This window comes from Carlito syrichta, unplaced genomic scaffold (genome assembly GCF_000164805.1).
Source record: "Carlito syrichta isolate Samal-C Ts95f unplaced genomic scaffold, Tarsius_syrichta-2.0.1 Scaffold308079, whole genome shotgun sequence".
Classification (NCBI taxonomy): Eukaryota; Metazoa; Chordata; class Mammalia; order Primates; family Tarsiidae; genus Carlito; species Carlito syrichta.
Window position 1 is genome coordinate 1,626,292 of NW_007252175.1, and position 12,227 is coordinate 1,638,518.

A 12,227-nucleotide genomic window follows, 5' to 3' on the forward strand; every position below is an offset into this window, starting at 1 on the left:
GTTCTCCCAGTCTGGAGTGCAGTGGCCGCTCCTGGCCACTGCAGCCTCGACCTGCTGGGCTCCGGCGATCCTTCCGCCTCAGCCTTCTGAGTAGCCGGAATTACAGGCATGCGCTACCATGCCCGGCTGATTTTTTGATTTATTGTAGAGATGAGGTCTCGCTGCCCAAGCGGGTCTCAAACCCGCGGGCTCAGGCAATCCACTCACCTCAGCCTCCCAAAGGCGCGGGATGACAGGCTGAGCCACCGAGCCCGGCAACAAATTTTTAAGTATATAATACATTATTGTTAACTATTGGCACCATGTTGTACAGTAGATTTCTAGAACCAATCTGTGTTCTATAACTCCAGCTTTGGATCTCTCCATCCATTTTGCTTATTTTATTGTGAAAATATGGTGTAACCTGTAAACAACATCTTGGAATCAGGTGGCCATTTTTTGTTGCTTACTTATTGTGTAAACATGGGTAAGTTCCTTAATCCTTCTGAACTTCTATTCTTTCCTCTGTAAAATAGGGTAATTACAGTTATTTCTCATACCCCTATTTATAGTCAAGTGAATAAACATGAGACATGTAGTAGAAAGTGAGCCGCAAGCATCAAAATACAATCACCATGCAATCTCACAATTCTGACAAGCTGCTCCTTTAGTTCAAGTTTTGCCAGCTTTTCTGTTTCCACTTTGTGAAAAATGAGTAAATGTTGGGTCATAAATGCTTCCCCTAAGTTTTTTGTGATAATTTCCAAGCTATACTTTTCTTTTTGAAAAAGTCCAACTACCAAAAAATGTAAATGGAACAAATAGTGAAGGCCATAACCCAAGGCACACCATTCTCTATTGTCTTAGACAACGTGTCCTGGAGAGACACCGAAGAGGGCTCCATCTTCATCACAGAGCTCATAACATGCTTCCGGAAATATTCTTGGTGCTGTCATATAGTTGAATTATTTCAGAGGGTAAGATTTCTCTTTCCTCTTTCAGTAATTCTTTCTTTTTTTTTTCCAGGAAGAATTTATCATGATTTACTTTTCAGTTGATAATGACAGTCTTTGTCAGGCAAACAGAAGTAGAGTGGTACCTGGATTCTATCACTCTAGCATTTAAAATCTAGTTTAGAAAATAAAATGTCAATATATCACAGCGGGAGGTCAATGTAAAACAAAATCATATCATCAGGAAACTTGTATGTTCTGGGCTATACGTTATTAAAATTCAGGGAATGGAAAAAGTTTTGAAGGAATTTTCAATACATCATGTATTAAATGAGTCCAGTTGGGTACCCTACCATGAAATGTGTTCTATCCCAATGACAGAAGGGTATATAAGGTATGCATGACATAAGCCTACCTACAGCTCATACTTTTATGGGAGAAATGGATACTAACAGTGTAGGTCAACAAACAAGTGTGTTTGCAATTTGTGATAGGATAAACAAAGTCATATGGAAAATAATAAAAAAGATGTTCTTTGAATGGAATGGTGGAGAAGGGAAGACTTGCTACTCATTCTCCAATTTGGGTCACTTTTTATTTCTGATTCTTCCCCATTTATTTTTCTCCATAGCTCTTAGCATCGCCCACTCAGCACATATTTTATTTACATGTATGCTTTTCACCTGACTTACTCACTAAAATGCAAGCTTTGTGAACACAGGGATTTGCTCAACACCTCAACATGCCTGGCACATAACACAGCTTCATTGACACTCACTGAATAAATAGATGCATGAAAGAATGAATAAACCCTATCCCATATTTTTAGAGAAAAGGAGAGTGGAATAAGAACAGAGAAAAGAGTGTCTAAAATTTAGAATCCGTAGAAATTAGCCATTGTACTTCAAGGTTATTCCTAGAAAGACTAGAAATACCGGATTTAAGGTTAGAAGGATGTTTCCTAAAAATCCATGCAGAAGACTACAGAACTCAGCATGGTGATGAGGATGTGAAATATGTTCAGTGTTCAGGTTTTAAAACAAGATCTTGGGATTTAAGTGTTCATAAACTGAAGAGTCAGTCTTGGTGAGGGTTGAAGCCAGGAAATCCTCTATATCCAATTCTCATGAACAGATCCCAAGAAACAATTGATTGTCAGATATGTAGATCAGAAACGGAAAAGAGAAGAAATGAAGATTGAAATGTCTTGAATTAGGCATGAGGTGTTTATTTTAAGGTAGCAAGTACAGTTTTGCAAGGGTGCCAGTTCTAAGAGGTAGTGTAGTAACTGTCTCAGGGAGTTATAGTATCCATGGTCTTGGTTGGTCCCATCAACCTCAGAAGCACCTTTCATTTCTATTGTCTCATGACTCATGGTGCAAAATGTGTTCTGAGTGTTTTAAAGAGCCATATCTCATTTAGAGACTATTTTTCTCTTTAGGTCCAGCTTTCATTTGATAAACCACGTGATATAATCCAGATGCCCACCATTGAACGAATGTCCATGACAAAATGTTTCTACCTCTTTCCTGGTATCTAAAAACAGTAAGTATTGTTTTTGATGTGTGAAAAAAGTGGGAGCGTAATATTGGCGATGGGACCCAGTGAATACACTGCTGACTACCTATATTGTCAAATTAGTGATCTCTGTTGACTAGCCAAGTGATTAATTGCTATTTTTTATTCTATTTATATGCATTTGAATCCCTTCATCACTACAACCAACCAATCAATCAATCAATCAAGGAATAAAGAAAACCAAGGCAGGATGTAGCAATTATTAAATGGAAATGTACTATGATTTCATTATTACTTATATTAGCTTATCTCTCATATTTTCTCTCTATGCCTCCCCCACCTTCATACACACTGAGGTACAAACATTGCATTAGGCCCTGAACAAAAGGAAACAGTAAAACAAGAATCTGACTATGAGGAAGACAGGACTTTGATGCTCAGGTGCAGATATCACAGTAGATATCACATTGCTGACATTCAGCTACCATCACCAGGCAGTATCAAATACACCCCAGACTATAAATGTTTGTGTTGCTGCAGGCTTTAGTTCCCAGACTCTTCTCAAGGTGTAGATCACAGTTCAGTCTGCTTTCAGGCCTACAATTACTGCTTAGAAACTCCTTCAAGCTCTCATATTAAAACTTTTTAAAAAATGGTCAAAATATAATAGAATATGAGTATGAGTTTAGACATAAAATTATTTTCCTCACTAATAACTACTTTACATAACACCATACTATAAGCCTCTTGTTAATGTACCTATTGGGAATGTAATTAGAATTATATTTTATAGTAAAGTTTATCTAAATACTTCAAATACGTACCCACACCAGCATTCACTCTTGGTTTCGGACAGCCTGATTGCAAATTGCGTAGATATTTCAGCAGAACAACTTCACTGCCTGATTTGTCGAAAAGGACCACATTTGGACATTGAATTGTTGGTCTGACTGATATTTATCAACATTTACCATGTACCAGGTTCTGTTCTAGATGCTTGGAATATACCAGTGAACAAAGTCAGTGGATTCTTTATTCTCATAATGCTTATATTCTAGTTAGCAGAGACTGACTCTGAATATATAAACAGGTAAATGTATCACAGGTTAGAGAATGATAAGTAAGAAGAAAAAATAAATGAGAATAAGGGTAAGCAGAAAGTTATAGGTGCTGTAATGCTGTGGATACATTACTAAGAAAATGCTTCTTTGAAACGAAGAAATAAGAGCAAAAATCGGCAGAATGGGGGAGTGAGTCGTGTGGTCCTCAGGCAGAAAAAGCATCCCAGCACAGAACACAGCAAGTGCAAATCGCCTGGGGCAGAAATGCACTTCAGGTGTTTAAAGAACTGCAATGATACAACGTAACAGAAAGAGCATGAGAGTGGGGAAAATGGCAGAGATAATTTCAGAGAAATGGTGAGAGAAGCCTAGTCTTGGGGCCCTTGGGGATCACATGGTAAACCTTTAAAATATTTCTCCTAGGATAGGAAGCCCATCAAGAGAACTGACCTAATTTAGTTTGACAGATATCACCGTGAGTACTCATGAATAGACTACAGAGATCACAGATGGACGTCAAGGGAAATGGCGCATGGAAGAGGATGGAAGAAGAATCATGATGAGGGCTGGGATGAATGCAGGAAGGGATAACCATCTTGACCTTCTCTTCTCTCTCTCTCCAGCAGGATCCCGCAGGCAGCCCAGCCCTTCTTTATCAACTTCAAAGAGCACCTTCATCCAAACGGCATGCATATTTGTATTTCAATAAAAATGAAGACCAAAAAAAACTGTGTCTTTTTAGAAGCTCTAATAAAGAATATAATTTCAATTCAAATGTTCGGTGAATGTACGTGAAGTTCACGCTACCTAGGTTTTCTAGATTTATGGCTCATATAACATCTAAATGTTGCTGAGTGGAGAGAACAGGTTATGATTTACCTCCAACAGTAGGATAAAAGATGCTTCTTAAAATCACAATGAAGGCAACCCCTTCGGGTCCCCTCCCACTGTGGGAGCTTTTCTGTCCTCTCAATAAATCCTGTTTTCTAAAAATTAAAACTCAAAACACAATGAGATACCTCCTCATATACATTAGAATAGCTACTATCAGAACAAACAAAAACCAAAAATAACGCATTTTGGCAAGGATGTGGAATTATTAGACCTCTGTGCACTATTCTTGGTGGGAGTGTAAAATAGTATAGCAGCCATGAAAAACAGCATGGTAGTTTTTCAAAAAACTAAAAGTTGAATTACCATATAATCCTGAAGTTCCACTTCTGTGTATGTACCTAAAATAATTGAAAACAGTGTCTCAAAGATATATGTGTACACTCATGTTCATACCAACATAGTTCCGAGTATCTAAAATATGGAAACCTCCCAAGTATCAATCAACTGATGAATGGATGAGCAAAATGTGTTATATATAAAATGAAATATTATTTAGTCTTAAAGTTGAAGGAAACTCTGATTATGCTACAAGATGAATGAATTTTGTGAACACTATACTAGGTGAAATAAGTCAGTCACACAAAAACCGATGCTGTGTAATTTCACTTATATGAGATACCTAGAGTGTCAGATTCATAGAGACAAAAAGCAAAATGGTGGTTACCAAAAGCTGGGGAGGAGGAATTATGGAGTTATTTAATGCCTATAGAGTTCAGACTTACAAGATAAAGAGAATTCTGGAAATGAATGGGGTGACTGTTTCTCAATATTATGAATTATTTAATCCCATTGGATGTACACTGACAAATGGTTATAATGGCCAATTGTGTGTTATGAACATTTTACTCACAGAAAAAAAAGTTGAAAAATATAATGGTATGATTGAAGATGAGAAATGATGGAGAAAATTGTATGAATGCAACAATAATCAAATTACATAGTGAAATTTAAGTTCCTAAGCAATGCTGATAAAAGACAAAACGAGGGCTAAGTATATCATTTATTATTTCAAAATTAATCCAGAAAAGAATTGAAAATTACATCATTATCAAAAATTAGGAACAACAGGATAGAGGTGTGGCAGTGTAAGCTTCATTTCATATTTTATATGAGGTAGTCAATGACATATTTTTATTCTATATATTAGGACATAGATAAAAGAGCCATTGCTGAGAATTCCAAAGAACCCTCCAAATAAAACAAAAGAAAAATAATTTAGGACAATTACATCTATTATGCAGGTCTGAAGTCGGAGAGGTTCTACTAGAGAGTATGGTTTTTATTACATGCATTTCTGTACTATTTGTCTAACTGCCTCATGAATGCATTGATGGCACAAAACAATTTAAAATTATGTTGTATCAACAGTTTTAATAGTATGTAGCCTTACAAATATCCGACAGTCCTTAATGTGCTGACTTTTTAAATTATCTACCATATATTGTGTGATTGAAAAAACAAAGTTAATTTTGATAATATAATGCTAGCACTACAAGGAAAAATGTATGGGCAAATATGTTTCTGTCAGTTATCTTTTGCTGAGTATGAAAAAAAAACTCAACAGCTTCACACAATAAGCATTTACTCCTGTTCACTTAGTGACCAATTAGCTAGGTGATTCCTCCTCTTTCTGCTTGGATAATCCACATGTCTGAGATTACCTGTGGGTAGAGTAGGCATTGCTACTCTCAAGGCTGAGATCTCTCATATGTTCAGAAAGCATCTGGCTAGAATGAATTTGGTTAGAAGTCTCTTCCATGCAATGTCACTTACCCGCTAACAATCTAGCTCAGGGTTATCTTCACAGAGGTTCAGGTGTCCAAGAGGCAGAAGGGCATGAGGCTTTGTAAGGGATGAGCACTGCAAAAGCTCCTTCTGTTGCCTAGTGTTGGCCAAAGCCAAGTCACAAGGCCAGTTCAGAGTTGAGGCAACAGGTAAAGATATAAAGAGACCAATGATTATGGCCATTGATAAAATCAGTATTGTGTTAAGTGTTTTATGGAAGCGTAGGGAAAAACATTTACAAAGATACAAGCTAAATATATAATTGTGGTTGTCTTGTTATGTGAATTAAAGAATCTCGATGATTCTTTTCCATTTTGTAAACTTTTCTATTGTGCAATGTCAGTGGCAAACATTTATCTACTTAAAAATAATTGAAGTAAAAGAGTCCCTCATGCATTTAACAAAGATACACACATGAGTATCATGGATATACAATACTCCAGTGGACAAATGAACAGATCTGAAGAGAGACAAGAAAATAGAACACTTATCTGGATTTACAAACTAGTGGTAGGCATATCACTATTCGGCAGTCCTCAGTCAGTCACTCTCCCCTCACCTTCAAATTCACACTTCTGGAGTGGAGCAGGCACCATTGAAATGAGGACTCTCTGCCACTCCTTGGCTGGTCACGGCACAGAGACAAATAAGGGTTTCATCTGATGTATTAGCAGTGCTAAAAATACACCAGAAGACAGACTGCAGAGACTTGTGTCTGTGTGTGAATGACCCATGATTTCATTGTGATAACTTTACTCTATCAAAACAAAACACATGTTTTGCTTCCTGCTTTCCAGAGGAAGTAAGTTACATGTTCCAACTCGAGTCTCATTCAAATTTGGCAAAAAAAAAAAAAAAAGGAGAGACTTTGAGAAGGTGGGGTTTTCCATTTTGGGCTGCATCGACACACTGATCCACTAAGAGAAACGTCAGGCTATCAGATCTGCTTTCACTTTCATATCTTTTTCTGCCCAGGGAGCCGGGGAGCAGTCATGGCTGGTGAGTGGCTTCTGTTTCTCATGGCTTTACTTTAAGGGAGTTTCATTTCAAAGGGAAAAATAAGAGGCATGGGGGAAGTTCTTATAAGACACATTTATCTTGCTCTGGAGACAGAGGGAGAAATGGGAGCTTGGGGACACAGCATTGAATATGCCAACAAAGTATTTTAGTTATATAACAGCTTCTCAAATGGGAGAAAAATATCAAAGATCTGGACTTACATTCTTAAACATTTCCTGCCATCTTAGATGTTTCTTTTGACTCATACTGACCTGAAATTCACATTAACTTTGTAAGTGTTCTAATATGAGAGTGAGAAACCATGTAGTTGAACAGAGTAATTTGCATTTCCTCCATATTTATCCCGTCTGTATGACTTTTAGTTTAGAGCAGCTAATGAATCCACCATGATTTGTGCTCTAGGTCTCAGTATATCAAGTTTCTCTGCCAGCCCTGAAAATATAAACAAAAATGGTATTATTTTACAGGTGAATATATTTATGTTTTACTGCTGCGCGTGTTAAATATATTGATTTTTTAAACTAGTTACTGAGAAACATGACAGGAAGTGAAAAGTTCATGGGTGATACAAAGACTAGATTGAGTTATCTATCCTAAGTTCCTTAGTGAAATCATTTCACTTCTCTGAACCTATTTCTCTATCTATGAAATAAATGGGAGATAAAAGGCTGAACAAGATAGGAGTTACTCTAAGTAAATGTGGTTCTGGGAGAGAGACTTTGGCATCACCTGAGAGATTGCAAGAAATGAAAATTCACGAACTCCATTCTGACCTACCAAATCAGAACTTCGGGGCCTGAGATGCAGGAAGTGCTGCTTATCAAGCTTTCCGGGTGATGCTTATGCACATTAAAATGTGAGAACCACAACCCTAGAATGGTATATGTAAGGTTCTATTCATATCTAAGATTCCATCATTCTCACAGATAAGAAATCATCTAAAGAAGATCAAATCAAGATGGTGAAGTCAATTGCCAAGAACATTGTCAATGATGTTTTGGATGACTTGACGGAAAGTAACGTGTTAAATAGAGACAACTTGCGCAGTTTAGGGGAAGGCGTGAGCTGCGTTGTGAACAACGCTGAAAATCTGTTAGAGAATATCACTGAGAAAACTCAAATAGCAGGAAAAATACTTATGAACCACCTCTTCAGTTACAAAAACCAGCTGAGTTTAAGTGAGTATTGTGGGTCAAAGGGATAGTAACTCATTTTTTCTCTACTATCCTTATGCAGTTTCTGTCTTCTTTATTTTTCCTTTTTCCAAGTACAGAATAAACTCTTCCCATCTCTAGGGCCTTCATTTTTTGGCTGTCTATTCATTTGATATCATTTGATATCCTGGTCTATTCCAATTACTATTACACAGTAGTGTATTTTTCCTTTAGCAATGATCACCCCCAATCACTCCATTGATTCATTTATTTATTATGTTAATATATCCCCCTCTGCTGAGATGTAAGCTATGAGGAAAGAATCTTTCTCTGCTTTGTTCATGAATATATTCCAAATGCATAGATATGATATATAACATATAATAGATTTTTGGTAAATATTTGTTATTGGTGCCTTATTAAATTCAGGGAAGCTTTCAGCTAGTCTGGGCTCTGGTTGCACAATGTGGACTCTAGAGTTATTCCCATAGGAAAACATTTAGAATCTTCTGCTTAGCTGTGGCTTAGCCCCAGAAAAGAAATGTCTGGAAATCAAGATTTCTGTTAAAGGAAGGCACAGGAAATTTTAGGGTTAGTGGGTTGCAGATGTTTCTTTCTCTCTGGAGCACGGATTGGCACACATTCTTTGTGAGATAGTAAATATTTTAAGCTTTGTTCATCATACGTGGGGGGACTCAAAAATCCAGAATTTATTTACTAAAAAAAAAAAAAAAAGGGATAGGTATTTTTACAAGTTTAAACTTTAGTCACCTTCAAAGTACTCTCCCTTTGATGTAATACATCTATCAAAATGCTTTTTCCACTGCTTTTTCCAGTTTTTGAACTTGTAGATTTTGATGTCTTTTAGTGCTTCTGCCTTTTTTTGTTTTACGCCTTTCACATTGGAAACATATTTTCCTTTGAGGACATTTTTTCATATGGAGAAACAAACAAACAAATGTTCCTTGGGGCAACAACTCAGGATGTTTCTTTGGCAAGTCATGAGGCAACGTTCTCAAAACTTCCAGATAAAAAATAATGGACTCCTAGAACAATTAACTAGCAGGGGAAGCCTGTACTACAAGGATCCCACCCTCCAAAATATATAACTGGGTTTTTTGGGGTCTCCCTCGTATGGTCTCTGTCATGACTCAAATCTTCTATTGTGGCATGAAAGCAGCAACAGACAATAAGTACACAGTGAGAGTTCATGTGTCCCAATAACATTTTGTGTATAAAAATGGACTGAGTTCAACCTGCTGACCATAGTTTACTGTCTCCTACTCTAGGCTTTCATCTATAAATAAGTCAATTTCCAATTATTAAAACATCCCCTGGGATTATTTTTGTTATAGAAAGACTAACTTTTATACATAGGTGTACTTTCTTTCCTCGGAATGAAAAGTGCTTTTGCAGAAAAATCTTGATTAAAGATTTTAAAAAATTATCCTTTGAATTACGTAAGCAGCAAGAAAATGAGCTTTTCTTTGTTTTGTGGAAACTCTGCCTCCTTGTGTGCTTGGCAGAAGGATATAGTCCTCTAAAACAAACTTGAAGCTTAGAGAATGGGCCAAACTCCCATGCTTCATAGAGTAGCCCCATACTCGCGTGGTCTCTTACTTATCAGTGCAGGGGAAAGAGTTTGAGGTATGTAGGTACTAGAAACACAGTTCTGCTAACAAATCAGTTTTTCATATTATTCCAGAACTTCTTTCTGAAAGTGAGGATAATGAATCTGAGAAAAATTCTGCATCATCTTCCTCTTCAACAGGTAACTACCACCAACCCCCAGATCCCAAATGAAAACTCTTAGACCTCTGTTGTTGTGAGAAGGTATCCCAGTAAAGGCCTTGGAAACCTATGTTCTTAGTCAGTTTTTATCTGTGAAAATGACCTTCAGGATAGAACACTGATCCTTAACCTTTTGTTTATTCCACCACAGAATCTGAAGAAGAGGATGAAGAAAGCAGTGATAAAGAAGAAGCTGGATCAGCTCAGGCAGTGGCTGTCTCTCCAACAGGTAAATTGACACTCCACCAAGTCGTCCTCAGGAGCCTTAAACATCATTTGGAGTGAAAGCAACCCTACAGGGGGTCCTATATTATGAAGGAACAAGAATGACCACTGTCTTGAGCTTCATACAACAGGGCTTATCTCTGACTTCTGTCTGTAACAGATTTCCTCAAAGACAAAAATAGCTCTTACAACTCTACTCTTCAATTCTCCTCAGGATCCAGAAATGAAAGCAGAGATGAAGACACTGAGCTGAATGTTCAATTGGCCCAAGTATCAGTTCTAACACTGATAGGTATGTCTTTTCATGAACATTATTTGAGCTAAGTCAGATTTTAAAAGACCCCATATAGTAGTAAAAACAGGACTGGAATAAAGGCTGAAAAAATTACATAGTATACTGAGCCCATCAATGCCATTGACATGTGCTTTGGTATAAATATTCCCACCTTCCTGAAACCCATTTTTTTTTTTTTTTTGAGTTGGAGTCTCACTCTGTCGCCCAGACTACAGTGCAGTGGCCGCTCCCGGCCACCGCAGCCTCGACCTGCTGGGCTCCGGCGATCCTTCCGCCTCGCCTCTGCCTTCCGAGTAGCCGGAATTACAGGCATGAGCTACCACGCTTCAGCTGATGTTTTGATTTATTGTAGAGATGAGGTCTCGCTGCCCGGGCGGGTCTCGAACCTGCAGGCTCAGGCAATCCACTCACCTCCGCCTCCCAAAGGTGCGGGATTACAGGCTGAGCCACCGAGCCCGGCTGAAACTCATATTTTAAAATGAGATTAATGACATCTAGAAGAATGCATAAAACTATGAATATACAAGAAACTACCCACCTCACAAAAGAAAATGGTTAAGAAAAACATATATTTCTAGTGTCTAGAAAGGGGAGTAGTCACAGTGTTGTCTTCTGAGTACCACATTTTTAAAAGTTCTGAACGAGCTTAGAAAGAAATGAAGACCTTGTGATTTATTTTTCATGGCTATATTGTTCAGAATGTGTTACTTGAAAATCTAGTAGAGTATGCTGTTCTCACATCGCTTGTGTAGCAGGAAGCAAGATTCTGCTCTCATAGAGTTTCACGTGTAGCAAGGGCAGATATATACTAAACATGTAAAAATGAATAGTCTAGTTTCAGAGAACGTATAAGAGGAAAGAGGATTAGGCTACAGAATGAAGGGTCGTGTGTGGTGGGCGAGGGATGGCAAGAAAAGGTGGCAAGCTGGGTGATTAGTCATGAACTCTCCACTGAGGTAGTATTTCAGCACATACGTGAACTATGAGAAGGGAGCTATAGGGAAGGTGGTTTCTAAATCCAAAGCATTTCCTAGAGAGGGGAAACAGCAACAAGGACCTTGAGAGAAATATTGGTCTTTTTTTTTTTTTTTTTTTGAGTTGGAGTCTCACTCGGTCACCCAGACTGGAGTGCAGTGGCCGCTCTTGGCCACCGCAGCCTCGACCTGCTGGGCTCTGGCGATCCTTCCTCCTCAGCCTTCCGAGTAGCCGGAATTACAGGCATGTGCTACCATGCCCAGCTGATTTTTGATTTATTGTAGAGATGAGGTCTCGCCTGCCCAGGCGGGTCTCGAACCCGCGGCTCAGGCAATCCACTCACCTCAGCCTCCCAAAGGCGCGGGATGACAGGCTGAGCCACCGAGCCCGGCTGAAATATTGGTCTTGATGTATAAGAGGGTTTAGTTCATCTGAATGGAGAGTAGGGATGTAGGGAGAGTGTAAAAGCAGCTGTTGAAAAGTCAAACTGGAGCCGGGCTCGGTGACTCAGCCTGTCATCCCGCGCCTCTGGGAGGCTGAGGTGAGTGGATTGCCTGAGCCCGTGGGTTCGAGACCT

The 12,227-nt window shown here is 38.4% G+C and overlaps 2 protein-coding genes across 2 annotated transcripts in view; both read left to right on the forward strand.

Annotated features, from left to right (window-relative positions):
- Nucleotides 1-4,265, forward strand: part of LOC103267244 (caspase-4-like) — a 25,809-nt gene extending 21,544 nt beyond the window's left edge. The window contains exons 8-10 of the mRNA XM_021715938.1: nt 847-956; nt 2,374-2,477; nt 4,135-4,265. Of these exons, the coding sequence (XP_021571613.1) occupies nt 847-956; nt 2,374-2,472 (209 nt within the window). The 3' untranslated portion in view covers nt 2,473-2,477; nt 4,135-4,265. The remainder of the gene's footprint in view (nt 1-846; nt 957-2,373; nt 2,478-4,134) is intronic.
- Nucleotides 4,266-7,182: 2,917 nt separating this feature from the next.
- Nucleotides 7,183-12,227, forward strand: part of LOC103267234 (caspase-12-like) — a 14,800-nt gene continuing 9,755 nt past the window's right edge. The window contains exons 1-4 of the mRNA XM_008064835.2: nt 7,183-7,189; nt 8,119-8,388; nt 10,070-10,135; nt 10,307-10,384. Of these exons, the coding sequence (XP_008063026.2) occupies nt 7,183-7,189; nt 8,119-8,388; nt 10,070-10,135; nt 10,307-10,384 (421 nt within the window). The remainder of the gene's footprint in view (nt 7,190-8,118; nt 8,389-10,069; nt 10,136-10,306; nt 10,385-12,227) is intronic.